Below are 20,095 nucleotides of genomic sequence, written 5' to 3'. Positions count from 1 at the left end.
GTATACGAATTACCAAAAGTCTGTAATTATAATCGCGTTTCTTTTCTAATTCCAACGTGTGATATTCGCAAATACTATTTCAGTTTTGTAACGCGTCGTTATAGACCATCTCGAAATATCCCGAAACAATGTAGGTACTAGTCAGTTACAACACAGACTATAATTAGATTAACTCAAATCGAAATGAAACAACAAATCATTCTAAATTAAATCTCCTTGATTTCTATGTTTATTTTCATTTCGTTTAGCTGTTTCTATTATTTTCGTGTCACAGTGCTCTCTGTGCTGTCACACTTTATCTTCTAGAACATTACGTTACACGCGACTTTCTTTACGCGGTGATTAAAATCATTTTAGATTTATATCGTTACGATTTTCTATTTAAAAATCTTTAATTTAATACTGTTAATATTTCACTATTACCACAGTCTGACTTTTGTTTAACTTTCTGTTATAATATTTATTGTGTTTGTGTTTATTTCACGACGTCTCGCCTTAATGATTAAACTGAAAGATTAAAACAAAAATCATTAAGGGTCGTTTGTGTTTCAAATGAATGAATTAATTAATGACTTCTGAAATGATAACACACCTCGGGAAATAAATGATGCCCATGTCGTTTCAATTCGATATATGAAAAATGATAACGTAAAAATGTTTTTAGGTAAACAAAATAAAAAAGAACATAGAAAAAGAGTTTTTTTAAGATGTATTTCAATCAACAAGTGAGACAGACAATAAGTAGTTGTAACGATTGTATATTAAACAAAGCTTTTTGACTTTAACTAACGTATGAGACTCGTCAAAATAAAACAAATGCGCCTGAAACACATGTTAAAATATAACTCAAGAATAAAGTCATTAAGAACCTTAGAAAATGATTCAAGATGTTTTATAACTCGCATTCTTTAAACACACTTTGCTTTCTTCACATCAGAAACGCTTAAGTACGAATATTAATGAGCGTTTAAAATTTTCGGTCCACGTGACATCCACGAGTGACACTGATGTCGCTCAGTCTCCACGGTATGAATTTTCAATCTACTTTCCTCATTAAAATATTTTACTTTTTTCTTTAGTCTCAAATATTAAATGACGGCTGATAATATTAAACTCTTAATCGGTTTTTAAAAAAAAAATCTGATTTGCATTCCAAATTCAATTTCAAAATCAGAATTGGAATTATTTCAAGTCTCAATTGTTTTCGCCACAAATAGATTGTAACAAAATTGGCTGTACAGACAGACATATGAGATTGATTATATTATGAGGAATACGTTTTATCATCATCAAACCAAATGATGTGATTAGTACATTTGCTTGTACAACGACTCGCTTTTTATCCCTTTTAAAGATTTCAGTCGCGTACTCGTATGTACATATTAAAAGAAACAAATCTGTGGAAAAGAGTTCATATATAGAACCACGCGACTTTACGTGAGAGGGTTGAAAGTAACACCCTGCCAACATATAGAATTTATGTTGCTATTGAGCATTTATCAACAAAATATATAATAATTATTTAATGATCAGAGTTTGAATCCAGTACATGAATATCTGTTACTCCGTAAGTCATCCATTGAACCAACGATCGAAAGATATTAATAATTCAAGGGTACACAATCATTACATAACAAAAAGAGCGCCATAATCACATAAACCACGAGCGGAAGCAAAGCTAAATCCATTCAACGCGTTCAATAAACTACTTCAATTCCGATTCATACTTTATTTTCACCGCTGAATATGACGTAGTACAAATAAATCACAAAAAATCGAGCAGTTTCCTCGCATTTCAGCGTCCTCTCGGTCGAGAGCTACGTTAGAATACGTTTTCTATCCACAAACGCATCACCTCCGATCATAAATATATCGAATATTATGTAAAGCAATATAACAATATCAATTTATCAAAGCATTATCGTTTATTTGTCTGAGAGGCGTATTTATTATGTATCCTAAATTTACCATCGGTATACTTAGTGAAAAAGCGATAAATTTTCCTCGAGTAAACAGCGTGCGCGAAAACTGAGCAGAGAATCGAAGTGCAGTAACTCGATACTTGTTTTTGAAGAATTCTTGGCGACTGATGGCTGAATGATAATATTTACGTTGATTTTTTTTTGCAAAAGGAAATGTTAAACAATACAAACATAATATTATGATCACACTTAACACCTGGAGATTAGGTTAACAAGATAGACAGCATGTCTATTTTTAAAAGTAAAATTACGTGTAACGACACTTATCTTTTAAGTCCTGTCTATTGCAAATGCTTCATCAAGGTTATAAATATCACTTAAATAACGCCTCGGGCTAATGAAAACCTTTCTCTGTTGGGATATGTTCGAAACTTTTAGAGTTAGAAAGTTAGCCATCTTTGTCCTTCGTCTGATCTCTGCTAGATCGTGTTCTTATTCCTTGAGGCAACAAGGGTGTGCAAAACACATTGGCATAAACATGTGGGCTTTGTAACAATTGTACAAACCGTGCGAACGGTAATGATCTTTGATTTTTATTACGCATAATGTAGTTGATAATAAACTCAAAGGGGCTTGTTAAAAATTTGATCTGGATTTGCCAAAATTTCTGACCCATACCAACTACCTACTGGGTCTTACGATAACCCATACTAAACTTGATTGAATGAGGCTAATTGTGTGACTGGATATTCTCTCATTTTCCTGCAATCGGAGGGAGTTATTTCATAAAAAGAGATTAAATTATAAAACAGTAACCCAGGGAAAGGTGCGCTTTTGGGTTTGAACAATAAACGCTTGCTATGTTAGAGTTAGCTGACCCATAGTCGCAAGCAATTTTCCGAGAGTATAATATAATGATGTTTTATACGAAGGTGAGATGTCAGAAGTTGAACAACGACTTTCCCTTAAAATATGTTCATTTTTCGAATGTCTGAACTAGTTTGTGTATATTAGGTAATTATGTAAATTGTTAATTGATTGTATAGAAAAACCAATCGATGCAGTACACAAATAATGCGGCTCAAATAGGGGCAATAAGCAGCGGTTAATAATGTGCTCAACTTGAGGTTATAAGTTATTTTGTGGCCAGTCGTACGAAAAATAAAACCTCTTTATGTATATTCCATGCAGTTTTCCAATAATTCTACTACATTGTGCACTAATATATTTATAATACTCTATTCTATATCTACTTATGTAACTATATCCACTTCAATATTACATGCTTCCAAAATTCCGAAACAACTTTTCCGATATTCAAAATGCATATTCAAGATTTCGAGCAAAGATATTGCGTCAATTTAAGGTCAAAATTGTTTATTTTTTCTCGTACTGTGGTTGGAATAGGGTTTAAAAGTAACGAATAAACTTTTAAGAGGAGCCTTGCCTTTAATATATGCAATTTAATTTTTCTGACAATTCAAATATTTAAATTCTGTCTGTCTGTAGATAATGCAGCAGCTGTCGCGACGAAACCAAAGAGACGAGCGTACTTACTCAAGAGGAAGGCGCTCACAACTGGTTTCTTCGACCAGAGCCGCGCCAAGGACGCGGACAAGGAGAAAGGCAAGTAGTCCAAAATTTTAGACGTCAGTAATAATTAAAACATGTGTCAATTGTATCTGTGAGGGTTACATTGGAGTTGTACTGTTAACCTTCTATACGCAATGTTGAAAAATTAGAGATGGGGTAGTGCTTTGTTTAATGGAATACAGTATCTGTATAAAGAATTGAAATATTAAACTACTGACGACTTTGCTCGCGTTTTAGGAGTTGGTTATCATATGTTAGGCGAAAAGAGTAGCCTATGTCCTTCCTTGGAATTTGCTTCACACCAAGTTCATCAGATTCGGTTCATTGGTTTGGTCGTGAAAGAACAACACAGGGACAGACAGAGTAATTTTTATAAAATTAATAATATAAATTTGCCATTTCGATCTGATCGTGAATAACTATCTATAATATAATCATGTATGTTCATGACATATATTTTGTCAGTGTTTACAAAAATCAATGGGAATATAAATTTAATTTTGTATCATTTAATTACTAAATACAATGATTTTAATGGAGTATCGAATTCAAATAATACAAAAGCTAAAAACGTATAAAAGGAACAATAGTTTTCATGATCTGTAACAAACAATTATCCAGTAAGGATAAAACCGGATATCACACATATTAATGCTAACATTGTTAAAACGTAAGGACGTAACTCGTTGTTGATAATTTATTATTTCATAACACATTTCACGTCTCATAACTGTTGGCCGATTTTCAAAGTGTATCAATTACCCAATGAGACCGATGGATGAGTAATCGTCTGCCAATACGGCGGTGTCAGGTTCAATGCCGTCTTGTTTACGTGCAACACTTTCAATTAAGATACGTGTTTACAAAATACTATTTTAACACCTGAAGTTTTACATCATCTGGTCGTTAAATAAAATTAAATAAGCAACAATCTGTAAGTGACTCATTTCTGGACTCAAGGTACACCACCCCACATCGCTGCTCCAATATGAGTTAGCGGATAAAGATACAGTATGGCAGATTTTCATCCAACACATATAACCTGTATTCTTAACATTTGTCTTTATTGAGAGTATAAGATGAATTATAAAATTACACGTGAATATTCACAGAAACTTTTCATGACCTTTCATTTCATTTGTCATTGTTCTATTGATGAGGACTAGTGCAATCACAGTTTCAATGTGTATTCCCTCCATCTTATATAATATCTAATTTGCATTGAGTAGATCAAGATGAAGGCTTTCCGAGGGATGGTTATTTTACATCCTAAATTTCTCAATACAGCTACAGATCATTTCTTATAAAAAAATTATAACTTTTTATTAATGTGACCTGGAAATTGATCTAGAGGTAATTATCGCAATGTAATTATACGTGTGTTCGCAAAAATATCTTTTGATAATATTTTATTAGCATAATATATTGAATGTCATAAAAAAAAATATTTGAAATGTTCATTTAAAATCTGATCGTATACTAAAAATACTATAAAGATGAGTCTAGTCTTATCTAACCGAATTAAAGATAAACATAACTAAATAGGTATTTAGTAATTAAGTATTTTGTGGACTTTAACTAGAAAAATAAATAACGTTCGTTTTTATGTGATTGTCCCATTTCATTTATTGCTTTTACATGTTTTGATAGTTAATTGGTTTATGTTGCGTGGATATATAATTTTATTGTTGTTTAAGCATTGGGGATAATACGTTAATTATAACCCACCCCATAAGTTTATGAGGTTTATTTGTGTTAATAATTGGCGTTGTGGTATTTGGCGGTGGAGAAAATATGCATAGTATGCATTGCACTCGATGTGGTTTTCTTCCATGAGTACTCACCGTTGCACAACTTGATGGATTAAGCTCCTTATCTCCTCAAAATAACAAAACTTTGTCCAATTTTGGTACATTTACTGACTGTTATTATATATTAAAATAGAAAATAAGTAGGTCTCTGCATTTCTGCAATGCATTTTGCATTAATATTGACATTGCTCTCTAAAATATCTGCTACTTTGAGTATTACTTCAATAGAGTATGAGCTATACACTACATATTACATATGTACACCGTTATTTGCCTGAAAGAGATCGTTTGTAACGATAAGGTCGTCAAAATTGTAGGCCCCTTTTATTTAGATTGGATTCATGAGGTATTTATTTATTTTCGTTGTGTGGTGTACAATGGAATATGTATTTGTAATATGTTCCAAACCTTCTCCTCAAAAGGAGAGGGAGCCCTGCAGCGGGAATTTACAGGCTGTTGTTGTTTGTTATTGTGGTGTACAATAAAGTAAAGACTTTAAAACGTAACACGGAAGGTCTTATAAATCCACCAGGTAGATCGTACTCGACTCGTACGACACGATTCTGACGTTGTTCAGTCCAAACCACGTGATAATTATCGAGTTGTAAAAATTGTAACAATTTCCAGAATAATAGTTATTCCTGCATAGAAACATAAAATGATACGTTTAAAAGCTAATAAAACGTACACAAGACAGAGTGCGGCTAATGAATACATCAAACTGATTTAATGTGAGTTTGTGTGAGCCACTATCGTAACTTATACAATTTTTATGCCCTGACTCATTGGAGATGTTCCGATGTTGCGGTTCGATACATTCTTGATTTACTTTTTACGTAAATCTCAAATAGGTCTTTGATTCACGTTACATTAAACAGATTATCCACGCTATGTGTATTATACATAAATTATCAATTTAATTAGTGTGAAACGTATAGTAAAAGGGCGTCATTGTACTTCTGTGAGGCAAATTAAATCATAAAGTTATTTATTTTGCAGGCAACGAAATTTACAGTTATGTATATACAATTAAGATTTCCATATGAAAAACAAAATATACTATGTTCAAATAGACTTTTATAAACACTTTTGAACTTTTGGGAAAATTGCTGGGTAAATGTCGCACGTTCTAATTTCCTCGCAGAGTTTTGTTTTCTATTCTCAGTACGAAATGAATTATTAAATCGCAATATATTTTGGTACTGGTACGCCCAGGTTTGAACTCACATTCTACATATAAGATTCACGTGTTCTATCTAATTTATAAAATGTCATATGAGTAATAAAAAACAAACATTTTTGTTGTATACTGCGGCGTCGTGGTTGATCGTCAAATATCATCCTACGTTACTTTATATTCATTTTCCTTTAAGCATTTTCCGAGAAACCAGGTGTTGACACTTAAAAACACTTTATATTTTTAAGACAAAAATACACCATTAAATCCAAAACGGTGGGTTTTCCCTTTCAATTTACGATCGAAGTTTTACGACATTTTTAAGAAATCAACGACCTTATCCTCATCTAAATTCCATTGTTTAAATAAAACGCATAACGTTAAGTAGTCGCTATCTTTCAATCTAATAGTCGTTAAAATCTAAGTTTTCCTGATTTCATTCAAGTGACTATTCAACCAACGACGCCAATCCACTTGTATCTTAAATCAAGGGCTGGGTTAAGGCGTCCACTCCTTTTAAGGAGAATGTTTGGAACATATTCCATCACGCTGCTCCAATGCGGGTTTAAAGGATTTCGTTAAAATTAGGCACATGCAGGCTTCCTCGCGATGTTTTTCTTTACCGAGAGGAATTATAAAAACAAATTAAGCTCATGATAATTCCGTGGTGCTTGCGTGGGTTTGAACCCGCAATCAAGATTTAAGATACACGCGTTCTAACCACTGGGCCATCTCGGCTCCGTATCTAAAGCCGTGGAAATTCGAAAAGTGGATATTTAAAATAGTGTAGGCGCCACCATCGTATACAGAGGCTAAAATTAGCTCCATCGGCTCTTGAGGATTGGCTGTCAACACCTTTATATATTGTTCTAGCCACTACCGCACGTTTAGCCCATGGTATGCCATTCTAAATGAATACATTTACACACGCTTCACTTATAAACACTGGCTGAAGTTTTTTTTTTTTTAATTTAATTTGGCATAAGTTTCTTTCGTATTTCAAAGAGTATTTGCTAATTTTATTTAGTCTTGATAATCAAAATCGATCTTGCGTATTTATATAAAGATTCAAAATATTTATGCAGGACTTTATTATCTTAAAAATAAATCTTAGCCATATTAAATATGAAGGTTTTTTTTTAGTTTGGAGGTAAAAGTTATTAATAATCATAGAATAAATATAAGTAAATCTAACAAGCACTACTTTTAATTGCTGAGTTTTGAGTGTGAACTAGCTAGTGTTATTGTAGACAGTCATAGACATATAAATCGCAACTTTCGTGGATTGCTGATTAACGGTATTTTTATTGAATTATATTATAAGTACATATCAGAGTTTTTAGGGTTCCGTAATCTACTAGGAACCCTTATAGTTTCGTCATGTCTGTCCGTCTGTCAGTCCTGGCTCGTTCTCCGCCGTTTCTGCACCGATTGCCACGAAAATTATTGGAAAGATGTATACTGATAATCCAAAAATTTGTTTTTAAAATTATCAAAAAATAATTAGTTTTTACCCCTCCCATACAGAGAAAAGTTATTTCGAAAAAAAAATCGATTTTCATACAACTCCAACTTATGACGTGCATTTGCTCTAACTAAATGGTAATGTATGGAAATAACTGCCTACAAACTATGAAAATAAGTAGGAATGCTACACTACATACCAAAGTGGGTAGAAATAGAGATTGCTAAATTTCCATCTTATGGCCCATCTTATGGCTACGGAACCCTTTCATGTGCGTGTCCGACACGCTCTTGGTCGGTTTTTTTTTATTATATTGATATGATCCACTTGTCCATTTGTCGCACTAATAATATATATAATAAAATGATTTAGTCGACAGTTCAGTCGGCCAGTATTTAATATGATATTTGTTTATATCAATCATACTAGTTGCGCCCCCGACTTTGTGCGCGTTTGAATTTAACATAAACAGTTATTTTTGTAGCCTAAGTTACTCATTATTTCATGAACAGCTTGTAAAAATCACATCAAAATGGCCCAGAAATTCCAGAGATAAGCCGGAACAGATATGTCTGTCTTTTTTTGTCTGTCAACAAAAAATTGAAAAAAAATGTTTTTTTGGTATATGTACCGTGCTTAATACAATACATTTGCTAAAAAGTTGTTATGTAATATCACAAACAGACATTCCAATTTTATTATATGTATGGAAGATAACATTAAACGTTATGTTAAACTTTAGCGCACACTTAAAAAGTCGTGACGATTGGCCGGTGTATAAATTTATACAAATAAATAATACTATTTTTAATGTCCTAAATTATTTATATTTTGAATTTCAGAGAAAATAACAGAATATGAGGAAAATAAAATACTACATCGCTTGGATCATTTCCAATAAGCGTTATGCGGACCGGACTATTAGAAATAGGATAATAAGTAATTTAAGTTATTAGTACACATTTTTTTTCTTGGTCCGCAAGTGTACCGCATTTACCTTTCTGACTTATATATATTACTTCTATGTTAATGGATTAGCACACATATATACAATAGAACCGTTATAGACCAATTTTTCGAACATGTAAATGTTGGCTCAGCACATGTGCTTAAATAAATTAAGTTTATTTTTTGACCCTTTCAAAGCCCTTCTTGCAAGTTCGTAATCTAACGTCAAGCAGTAATACTCAGTGTTGTTTTATTCCGATTTATAGAGTGAGTGTACTGGTACACAGCACAGGGGATATAACGACTTAGTTTACAAATTTGATTGCACACTGTTCCTATATAATCTTATTATTGAAAAGAGTAACTATTAAGTTTTCCTCAGTAGCATCTAAATATTGCGAAACCGGCTTATAAAAATCTTATAATACGACAATTCTAAAGCTATTCTAGCGCTTACTGGAATAAAGAATATTCCGATTTGATTGATTCATCTGTCGGCATTCACGAACTAGACGCGTTCCTTACAACAGTGCCCGTTCCTCGCTACTAATGTCGTCTACGTAGTTTGTCAAACGTCTAAGGCGTGCCTGGGCCTAGCCTTGTCCGAACAATGTATGCAACATTCATTTCTTTATAAATTTACGTAAATTTTCATGTTTACGTTGAATCGTTGCCAATTCTCCTTAATACATTGTGGAAATGTAACATTTCGGTTTTTTCCTTATCGTTCCAAAAATCTGGGTCGTGCTTGTCGAATGACTCAAATATTTTCGTTAAACTCGTTATGTATTTGTGATCCCTTTCTTTCATGCGCTCTTCTCCAGTGTTGCTTCCCCCTCCTTTATAAAACAATGCGTAATTAAGAAGTAATTAGGTTCGTGCATCTTCGAAAAGTTTCAAATGTTCTCAAATGAGCGTACAAGAATATTCTTATGGGTGCAATCTTAAGGTTGGGATTGTATGATATTGCATTGTTTTATTGCCTCCACTGGTCATAGTTTGGCTGGTTCATTTTTCGCCCAGATTATCTGGGAACTATAATTTTTTTCGATTATACTGCTGCCATTCTTACACACAAGAGCTTAGGCTTGTCATTTGGGCTATAGGATATAGGCTGCATGTTCCGAGATCCCGGTTTAAAATAGTTAATACTTAGTAAGTCTTACCTCGAAAAATTCTCACGTCTGTCTAGAGTTAAAAAGTTTATGATTTCCTATATGCATGATAAAGAAATTAGTTCTGAATTTGAACTCTGCCTCTTGTATTTCTATTTCGAAATGTAAGAGTGGAAAACAAATTGAAACAAATCTCTCGAGCACAATAATCTCCTGAGCTACTCTCCGTTAAGAAAGGTTAACGTGACCGGAAGCGGTCATAACGTTATCATCATCATAAATATTATTATTTATTTCTTAAAAAGTACCTGAACTTGAGTTATTCTTATGTCAACAATATTCTTACTTTAACGATACATTATGTTTTATTTTATATATCTAAAATTTAAAGTGCGACATAACAAAAAAGGTCTTCAAAGTATAATTATTTTGATTTCAATTTGATTTTTAATTCGTCGTACTATCGGTATGACCCTAGTATTGTATATTTCAACAGAGTCCGCGGGCAGTGTATTCGGCGTCCCGCTGTCGCAGTGCGTGGAAGCGGAGCGCGCGCTGCGGAGGCAGCACGGGGGCTCCAGGGCGTCGCTGGCGTCGTTAGGAGCGCTCGAGAAAGGAGATGATGTAAGCGTTATTTACATGTATATATTTAACATTTGAAAGTTTACTCTAAGTATTTATTTTTGCATTAAACACACAATAAAGATTAAACATCGACAACCACCATGATCGAGTGGTATGTACACGGTTTTCATGGGTACGCCACTCCGAGGTCCCGGTTTCGATTCCCGGCCGAGTCAATATAGATTATCATTAGCTTTTTATGTTGTTTTTGGGTAGGGTGTTTGTGGTACCGTCGTTACGTCTGATTTTCCATATCATAAGTGCTTTAGCTACTAACATAGGGATCAGAGTAGTGTATGTGATGTTGTCTCATTTATTTTATAAACAAGACTTAAATGCTCACAATTCTAAGTTACATATATGTATTTCCAAAATGGCAGTTGCAAAAGTTCGTATGAAAAAGTACATTTGGCTAAAATATTACACATATAAGTATTTTATAACCGTTTATATTTATATTTCGAATTGAATGATGGCTGTCAAATCAAAATTACAAAAGTTATATTCAATAGACGTGAAAGCTTCACGAGTACCGAAAACCCGTGCGTTCCATCTCTCGTCGAGTGGACTGAACACCTAAACATGTAAACTACATAAATTCCCAGAATAGTATCGTTATAGCTGAGCAAAAATAGAAATAGCACAGAGCTATCCTATTTTTATTGATACCTATATCGAACTTAACGCGGTCATGAAAACAATTGGCCACGTAATCGCGACTATTCAACGCTATCAAGCAAAGCGTCTTAAAATTATTTATTTTCCAAATAATACAGGAATAAATAGTTATAATTTTATAACGATGAATTTTAATACAAGCAGCGTAGAAGGAATATATGTATTTAATGCAGTTAGTTTAGTCTCACTAAGACGTCCTCTCCTCTTTAAAGTTTTGTACCTAATTTCATAACGGGTCCATAATAGTGATACAAGTGCAATATTTATTTATCCCACACATCTAAGTTTTACCCAATGCTTTATTATGCTCTTCAAAATTGTGTCCTATTTTTTGTTGTAACTTGCATCCTTCGAATAAAATACATGCCCTAACCGCGGTAATATTTCGCCTAAAATTAAGAAGAAAAAATCTTTTACAAGTAAGTGTATGATAGGAAAATTACAAAAATATCTTAAGATTGATGGAAAGCTTTAATATGACGGAAGACTTAAAATATCGTCAAAGAGATGATCTATTCATTTGTAATTACGTTAAGCATATTTATGCTAATCTTGATAGCTTTGATATTACAACAAACCGGTGTACATAAATTATTAGAACGTCATAATACCCAGTCTGGTGAGCCACCACTTTAATATGAACTTTTGAAATCGAGGATCATCTTAGAGCCGAAAAGTGGAAAAGGAAACGGGAGCTCATGAATGAATGGTTGAGAAAACGATTTGGCATGCAAAGTACGAAGTGCAGAAATAGTTTCCAATTGCACGCCAAGACACGTAATAAGTTGGGTTGCACCTGGACCTATCCACCATTGGAACAAATGCAACTAGAAATTTTCACACATATAATAATAATTAAGAATTATTCCCCATACCGATATCATTGTTTATAGAATATTTCAAGTCTAACGGGTAAGCTGTGGTCTGGTATAATTAGTATTAATACAGCTATATAGCTGACTTACTTTGAGCATCTCGCTGGTCTGTCCAAGATTAAATGCAAGGTTGGGAGTTTAAGTTTGTTTTTCTATTGAAAGCTATCTGCCAGTGAAAGTCCTGGCAAAATCAGTCCAGTCGTTCCAGAAATTAGTCGGTACAGATAAAATTATAAATAATGTTATTTCAGTATGTACATACACCGAAATTACATTTAGTAAAAAATGGTTATGTTCATATTACAAATTGACACGCCAATTTTATTAAATGTATATATTATTTGAACATTAATACAAACTCTAGCGTGTATGGTGGCCATAATACTACAAAATAATAAAATAAAAAAACTTTACAATCTCAAATATGTTTTAATGGAGTTACATGCAAGTCTTGCGTGTTTTTGCATTTCTGTAAAGGAATAACAAATCGGTATAACACACACAAAGAAGACATATCATCTTAAATTTCAAGCAGAATTAGTGCAATAGTTTAAATAATGCTTCATATTTATAACGATGGACAAGATCACTTTCAATCAGACACCCGTCGACGGCGAGTGGGTAAAATCATAAAGAAATTCAGCCACTGAAAAGTTCTGTTAACTATCTCTATCTCATCACATCAGATTAGCTCGATATTACGAATGTCATAATTACGTAGACTTGCATAATAATATCAAAACCACTCGCAACGTTATTTAAAATCATTCACATTATTTTCGATTGAGAGCCAATGATCGGCAGACTTGTGTTATAGTTGCAAGCTTCATATTTCTGCCAGGTCAAGTATAAATTAGATTTACTTAAATGTTTACGTGATTGAACGTGATGTTGTTGGGATGTTTATCTTATAAAAATATAATTATTTACCCGTAATCTACTTTTATATAGTATGTCTTTGTTCCTTATATTTTTTAATGTATCCGTGGACAATGTTGTGGATTGTACAAATACTTATAAGCCTATCTTTAGATTACTACTTTTGTTACCACTTCTTTTTTTGTGCAATTGTTTATTGTTCCTCAATAAAGAATAAAGAAATAAAGGTCTTCACCTGCTGTTGGTGAAATGGAGGTTCACTATTCCCATCGAGGGTTACTTTGAGCGAGCCATGGAGGAGTCGCAAAGCATAAAAATCGACTTTCAAAACGTGATCGCAACAAGTCTGTCCCTTTGATATCTTAAAATATATAAAAATTTATATAAATACTTCTATGGCAGACACTTACTCCGGTTCCTTCTATATATTCTATCTATATATATAGAACAACAAGTCTATCTAATTAAATCAGCAAGATTCATCCATGTAAAGGATATGAGTAAAATATTAACAAAGTCATATAAATGAGTTTAAAATTAATAATCGTTGACAAACAAAAGTTAGGCAGTTAAGTAAATAATTTAGGAGGTCGTTAGAGGTTACGCCTTATTCCCGCGGATCTTATATAGTTTCTGTTAAAATAAAAAGTTGCAAATTGAATAATTGGCTTTGCATTCATTCGTCGCGGATTTTCGTGCAGCTCTGGCGCGATTTTCTATAAAACGCCCGTGAAACTAGCTCGTAAACATAAATGTCTCGCTTTGTTTTTAGTTTCATGTGCAATAAAAACAGTCGGTATTGAGGTAAACCTAGAATCTCAATACTGACATAAGATTAGCAGATGTTGTTGAAACGTATTTTGTTTACAATCTTCGATTATTTCGCTTGAATTTTACAAAAAACTTTAAACACTAACACTATCACTTTCTATGGATATGACCTTTTTTGGCCTTTGTCATATCTACATTTAAATCTATTGATTTCGGATCATTAAAACCTTTTGAATTAAATTATCTGCTATATCAGCACGAATCGTCAGAGTAAGATCAGTATAAATATTTTTTTAACACAAAAATACTTTGATGTAGCAAGTAGACGATATTTCAGACATTCGTAGGCGTAAATTCCATGCGTTTAATATGACACGGTCGAATCGACCGCTGTTATCTCAATACATCAAACTAATGACAGCTGGCGATCGTTTTGATTTATGTGCGCAGATTCTGGTGTAACGTAAATCTCAGGTACATAGTTTAATAGCTTGCGCACTATCAATATACTCGCATTGTTTGAACGTTTTACGGTATTTGTGAATTGTTATTGCTTTGCCAGATTGTTCAATTTACCCACTTTTGTTGACGGTTTCACTTCTGCTAACATCTTGACCAATTCAAAAGTTTCGGAGAATAGTTTTCATTTTACAAAACAATTTATGTGTTTTGATGCTTTATCATTCACCTCACTTCTTTCATTTATTTGTTATTACATCTAGAAGTACAAACTAATTTAAATGAAAAAAATAATTTATTCCCATATTTATAACACAAAACAAGAAAAGTAAATAAAAAATAAGCATTTGATAAAAGAAAATAAACACGTAAATATGGAGAGAGTAAAAAAAATCAAATATCAACACTAAATCATTTAAAAAAGGGTTTAAAAATAATAAATATAAATTAATAACAAATAAAGACAATAATAATTGCGTCACGAATAAATGCAAAAAGCCGATGACGAAAGAGGCAAAATGACCCAGTGGTTAGAACGCGTGCATCTTAAAAATGTATTTTTCGTTACGATTAAATGACCGAATAGTTAGCCCATGGGATACAGCGCGTGAATCTTAAACCAGGATCACATTGAAATACAGACACATACTACAAAATCTACGCGCCTAATTCCTGCTTATATTTCAATATTATTATATTATATTATATTATATTTATTTATATGTGGTGCTCGATATAGATGAACAGTGCTAACTTAGTTGTAGGGCTTTGTGCAATTCCACTCACCAGCTATTCTACCACCAAACAGCAATACCGGTCCGGTGAGCCAGTGTAACTAGAGGCCCCTGGATCATAAAACCATCAGGTGGCCCGCCAGCTTACTCACATAATATAAAATAAAATAATTGAAAAACCATCATAATGAACCTACACGTGTTAAATAAATTCTGAAAGATGCAAATCCACTAGATGAGCACTGTGGTTGAATACAATCAAAGCATATCCTAACAGACGAGATAGTCCTAAAAAGTACAGACAGCGTCTTTTAAGGGTATTAACAACAACAATAGTTATTAGGAATCTATAAATGAAAATGAACAATATATTTTTTAAATATTCTCTTAATCATCAATCTATAATATACCAGTATTTTCAACCTTAAACGATGTAATACTAGTCAATCATTCAAGAGATTTTGCGTTATTGAAACATTTAGCTTTGGTAGTTGCCAATATCAAGTAAAATACGAATCGTAATAAAAATACTTAAATACGATATAAAAGAATCGTACGTTAAACATCTGTTCGGCTTAAACAATAGCCAGAACTGTCCCAATAGGTCAAATTTGACGTAGTATGGCGTCATGTTGACGTCACACATATCTGGTTACCTGAACGGCCTTACAGCGGCTGTTTTCATTAAGGCCACGATAATTTTATCGTATGACGCGACTCTCGCCCATCCTAATATCTACTGACTGAAATAGATGAACCATTTCGGGAGGCTATATCCGTGTTTTTAAATGAACCTTTCAATGTCCATGAACCTCTGGTACTAACAATAACGGAATAACTCCAGATCAATTTTCCAAATAGTCCTGACTTAATAGTTTGGGTAATCCCAAGCTTAGCGAAGTCGCCTCAGATCGACTTATTCTTAACTAAAATTGTACCTGGGAGATTATTAAAAAGGAACGACCTCTATCTACGATGAACGTTTAAACATTTTCTTTATGTTTTTGTGCCACGTGTAGACGAAAACCAGAGCATTACACGCCCAACCAAACATAAAAATATACATAGAGAAAAAATCACTAATGTTTCTGAAAATCAAAGAGGTCGGTATTTTCCAGATTTAAAATTTGACTTATCCGGACAGTTCTGGGTATTATTCGTAAAAGTTATAATTTTTATACCGCAAGTTAGGTAGGTAACTTACTTAGCACATGTAGTAGCTGAAATGAAACAAACCGAAATTCCCATGAATGTCTAAGATTGTAAAAATAGGCTAGGCTTTGATATTATTATTTGTAGGGCTAAGCATGTAAAAGACAAGATCGGTGCCAATACGTTTATAGAATTATGATCTTTATGATTAATGTCCTAAGTACTGCAGATGTGTAACGCAACAGTCACTTTCGCTCTTGACGAGAAAGATTTATATGTAATAAAATTTTACGCATGTTTACCTACAAATCAGAATAAGTGGTTAGCAGACGTTTTGAAGTATTATTCATTTTGACCATAAAATTTAACTCTCATTACTGCCAATTTGAAGAGGAATTATTCTCGCAACTAATTTCTCAATTATCCGACAGATATTAGTGACTTCTAGAAATTGTTTAACATAGTTTATGTATATTACGTGACAGTTATAAAATGCGATTATTTGTCTACTTCATTTTGCTTTAGAACTGTTTTCTTTTGGGGAAAATATTATTGAGAACTTAGCTACTATTGAAATTGCCCATTAACAGGCATAAAAATATATGTTTTCGTGTAGTTTAACTTTTTATGCAAGCTGTAACAACCTTTAAGTGAAATTATATGTATAATTGCAACCTAAGGATAGATAATTTTTATGTAAAATATCCACATGTAATTTTGTTAGTGGTTCTTTAATAAATAAATAAATAAATAAAAGTAATAGTATCAAAAATACTTTTCTCCATTTTCAGAGCGAATCGTGCGATTCTGGAGAGTGGGGCTGGTCGGGTATAGAAGAAAGCGGTGGTGGACCTAAAATACCGGCGCTGGTGTCAGCTTGCTTAGCTCACCTACGAAGACACGGTCTTCGTACCCTTGGTCTCTTCCGAGTGTCGGCCTCAAAGAAGAGGGTTAGACAGGTGGGTAATTAGAAGTACAAATTTTGATTTAACATTGGCATATTACAGTAAATTTACTTGGCTAACTCAACTGCTGGTCATATTTTGAATTCTTTATTTTATAAGTTAGAGTTCCTGATTCATTGATTTAACCTCATCAATTAGGGCGGTATTCATTTTTATTTTATTTTATATCAATCTCAGTTAGTAAAAATAAATATTCTAGAAAGATGTTCTATAAAGAGAAGGTATATGGAGTTATGTATATTAAAATATAATTTGAGCAGAATGTGTTAACCGATGTTTTGTATTTGGAAACAAAGTAAACCTGATACAGCAAACAATCATTACATGTGGTTGCTATGACAGAAAATAAAGCAGTAAATCTAGCCAAGGCGTGTTTACGAATCGTATTCATACACGCGCAGTAAGAATAAAACATTGACCGACAAAATTAGATGTTTTCCATCGTATTGGCCGTTGCAATCGATTCGCGTCGTTGACCCAGATTGGCGGGGATTTATTACAAACTTTGCTGTAGTAGGTACTCCGAAGATGCAATAAATGAGATAGGCAATCGGATTATCCGGAACACACACAGCTGGCTAAATTTACATTGATGAATGAATATTGCACTAAATATAAGTTCAGTAATACAGGATGTTTATTTCTGAAATAGAACTGTGACATTTTTCCGATAACTTGTGGGTTTTCCAGGAAATACTATATATATTTGCACGGCTTTATGACAAATTCTTCGACTTTGCCAAATGTATAGGTTATGTTTACGTAGCATTAATTGTCACCAGCCATTTACCTGCTTCTATTTTCCTAATGAATATTAGTCAATGGTATAACCGAAGGGTAAAATACTGCATCATTCTTAGGGTAATTTCCATAACTATTATAACTTAAAAATGATTATGTTTACAATTTCAGCTCCGCGAAGAGTGGGAGCGCGGTCAGGACACAACGCTCGACTCAGCGGTGTGTCCGCACGACGTGGCCACGCTGCTCAAAGAATTCCTCCGTGATCTCCCCGATCCCTTGCTATGCAGAGATCTTTACCCTGCATTTTTGCAGACACAGAGTAAGTCAAGACAAGATTATGTTCATATGTGCTTAATAGAAAATTGAATTTAGAAACTCGCTGTTAAATCTACCACAGAAGTTGATGAAATTTTCCACTTATCATCAACTGTTTTTTTATGGTGAATTAATATTTTATCACTTAATTTTTGGGTAATCATAATTTATCAATTTTAATTTCAATTATAGAGATCCGTAACCGTCGTATCCAATGGGAGGCTCTTCGACTGATCGTGCAGCTTTTGCCGGCGGCTCATCGCGACACCCTCAACGCTCTGCTCTCCTTCCTGTCACAGCTCGCGGGACACGCGGAGGACGACCAGCAGCCAGGGAACAAGATGGACGCCGCTAATCTCGCTACAATATTCGCCCCGAATATTTTACATAGAAACAAACCTAATGAAACTGCCAGGTTAGTTACTATCTAACAAATAATTTAGTAACTACATTAATAACATAATTTTCTCTCTAACGATAAGAACTTATTTCCATAAATAATTGAAAATAATACAAAAAATAATTTGCAATTGCTATTTTTAGAAAAGGAAAGAAACTGCATTCAGGGTATCAATACAAACGTTTTTGGATTTATGTTTTTATAACAGTTTTGTCTGTCATAAGTATAGTATAAGAAAATAATACAGCATGCTGAATTTGACTTCCAGCGCAGAACAGTTGTCGGAGAGAGCGGATGTGATCAACGTGGTCCGGCAACTCGTGGAGCGGCACACGGAGCTGTGGACGCTGCCGGCCGAGCTGCTGCACGAGGCCTACATACACCTCGCGCACAGCGCGCCTGCGCACTTAGACTCGCTCTTACTTAGGAGAGCCGAGTAAGTGTCTTCTATTTCAATTGTTTATATGAACCCATATTCGTTATCCAACTCTAAAAATCAGCTATAATCAGTTACCATCTATAGTCCATACTTTTTAGTTTCCAACAAACAACAACAACAACAGCCTGTAAATTCCCACTGCTGGGCTAAAGGCCTCCTCTCCCTTTGAAGAGAAGGTTTGGAACATATTTCACCACGCTGTTCCAATGCGGGTTGGTGGAATACACATGTGGGAGAATTTCTATGAAATTTGTCACATGCAGGTTTCCTCACGATGTTTTCCTTCACCGCTGAGCACGAGATGAATTATAAAGACAAATTAAGCACATGAATCAGCGGTGCTTGCCTGGGTTTGAACCCGCAATCATCGGTTAAGATGCACGCGTTCTAACCACTGGGCCATCTCTGCTTTCCGATTGCACTATTTTAAAATAACTCTAACTAAAAAAAATAATCAGCAAGAAGAAGCTTTACACTAATTTCATTTTGTACACTTCAAAGTGGTCATTTATAGTCTTATAATACAAGTCTGCCTTGATACCGTACCGTATGTGAAGTGTATATTATAAATGTGTGTTGCAGATGCGCGTCAGAATGTGTATCCTCAAACTCTGAGAGTGCGAAGCGGTTGTGGTCTCGCGAGAGCTTCCTGCACGCGGCAGCCAACACTGCCACCGCCCCCGTCACTAGGTACCATAACGCCACACATTAAAACACCCAAGACCAAAACTGCACACAGGAGTGAATATAATCCATTTCGTAGCACATTTCATGGATGTTACCATATCCGCCTTTTGCCACACATAGTCCAAACAGCTTTACTAATAAAGCTATTTTATATAGTATAACTTTACAAATATATTATACATTATTGGCTTGGAACATTTAATGTGATATAAAAAACATTGTTCATTACGCCCAATGTAAAAATAGGTAAACGTAAACAAGTAGCGTTACTTTTTCTGGTACTGGTTGCAATTCTTGGTGTGTTTTATGTTGCCTTTCATATAAAAATTTGAAAATCGGTAT

General features: G+C 33.8%; 1 protein-coding gene across 1 annotated transcript in view; it reads left to right on the top strand.

The window, feature by feature from the left end:
- Nucleotides 1-20,095, top strand: part of LOC124537948 — a 50,977-nt gene that overhangs the window by 28,055 nt on the left and 2,827 nt on the right. Inside the window, exons 3-9 of the mRNA XM_047114938.1 lie at nt 3,432-3,548; nt 10,528-10,655; nt 16,995-17,162; nt 18,081-18,231; nt 18,420-18,642; nt 18,896-19,063; nt 19,649-19,756. Of these exons, the coding sequence (XP_046970894.1) occupies nt 3,432-3,548; nt 10,528-10,655; nt 16,995-17,162; nt 18,081-18,231; nt 18,420-18,642; nt 18,896-19,063; nt 19,649-19,756 (1,063 nt within the window). The remainder of the gene's footprint in view (nt 1-3,431; nt 3,549-10,527; nt 10,656-16,994; nt 17,163-18,080; nt 18,232-18,419; nt 18,643-18,895; nt 19,064-19,648; nt 19,757-20,095) is intronic.

This window comes from Vanessa cardui, chromosome 19, assembly GCF_905220365.1.
Source record: "Vanessa cardui chromosome 19, ilVanCard2.1, whole genome shotgun sequence".
Lineage (NCBI taxonomy): Eukaryota > Metazoa > Arthropoda > Insecta > Lepidoptera > Nymphalidae > Vanessa > Vanessa cardui.
Note: the sequence above shows the minus strand (reverse complement) of the source record. Positions and strands in the feature narration are given on the sequence as shown.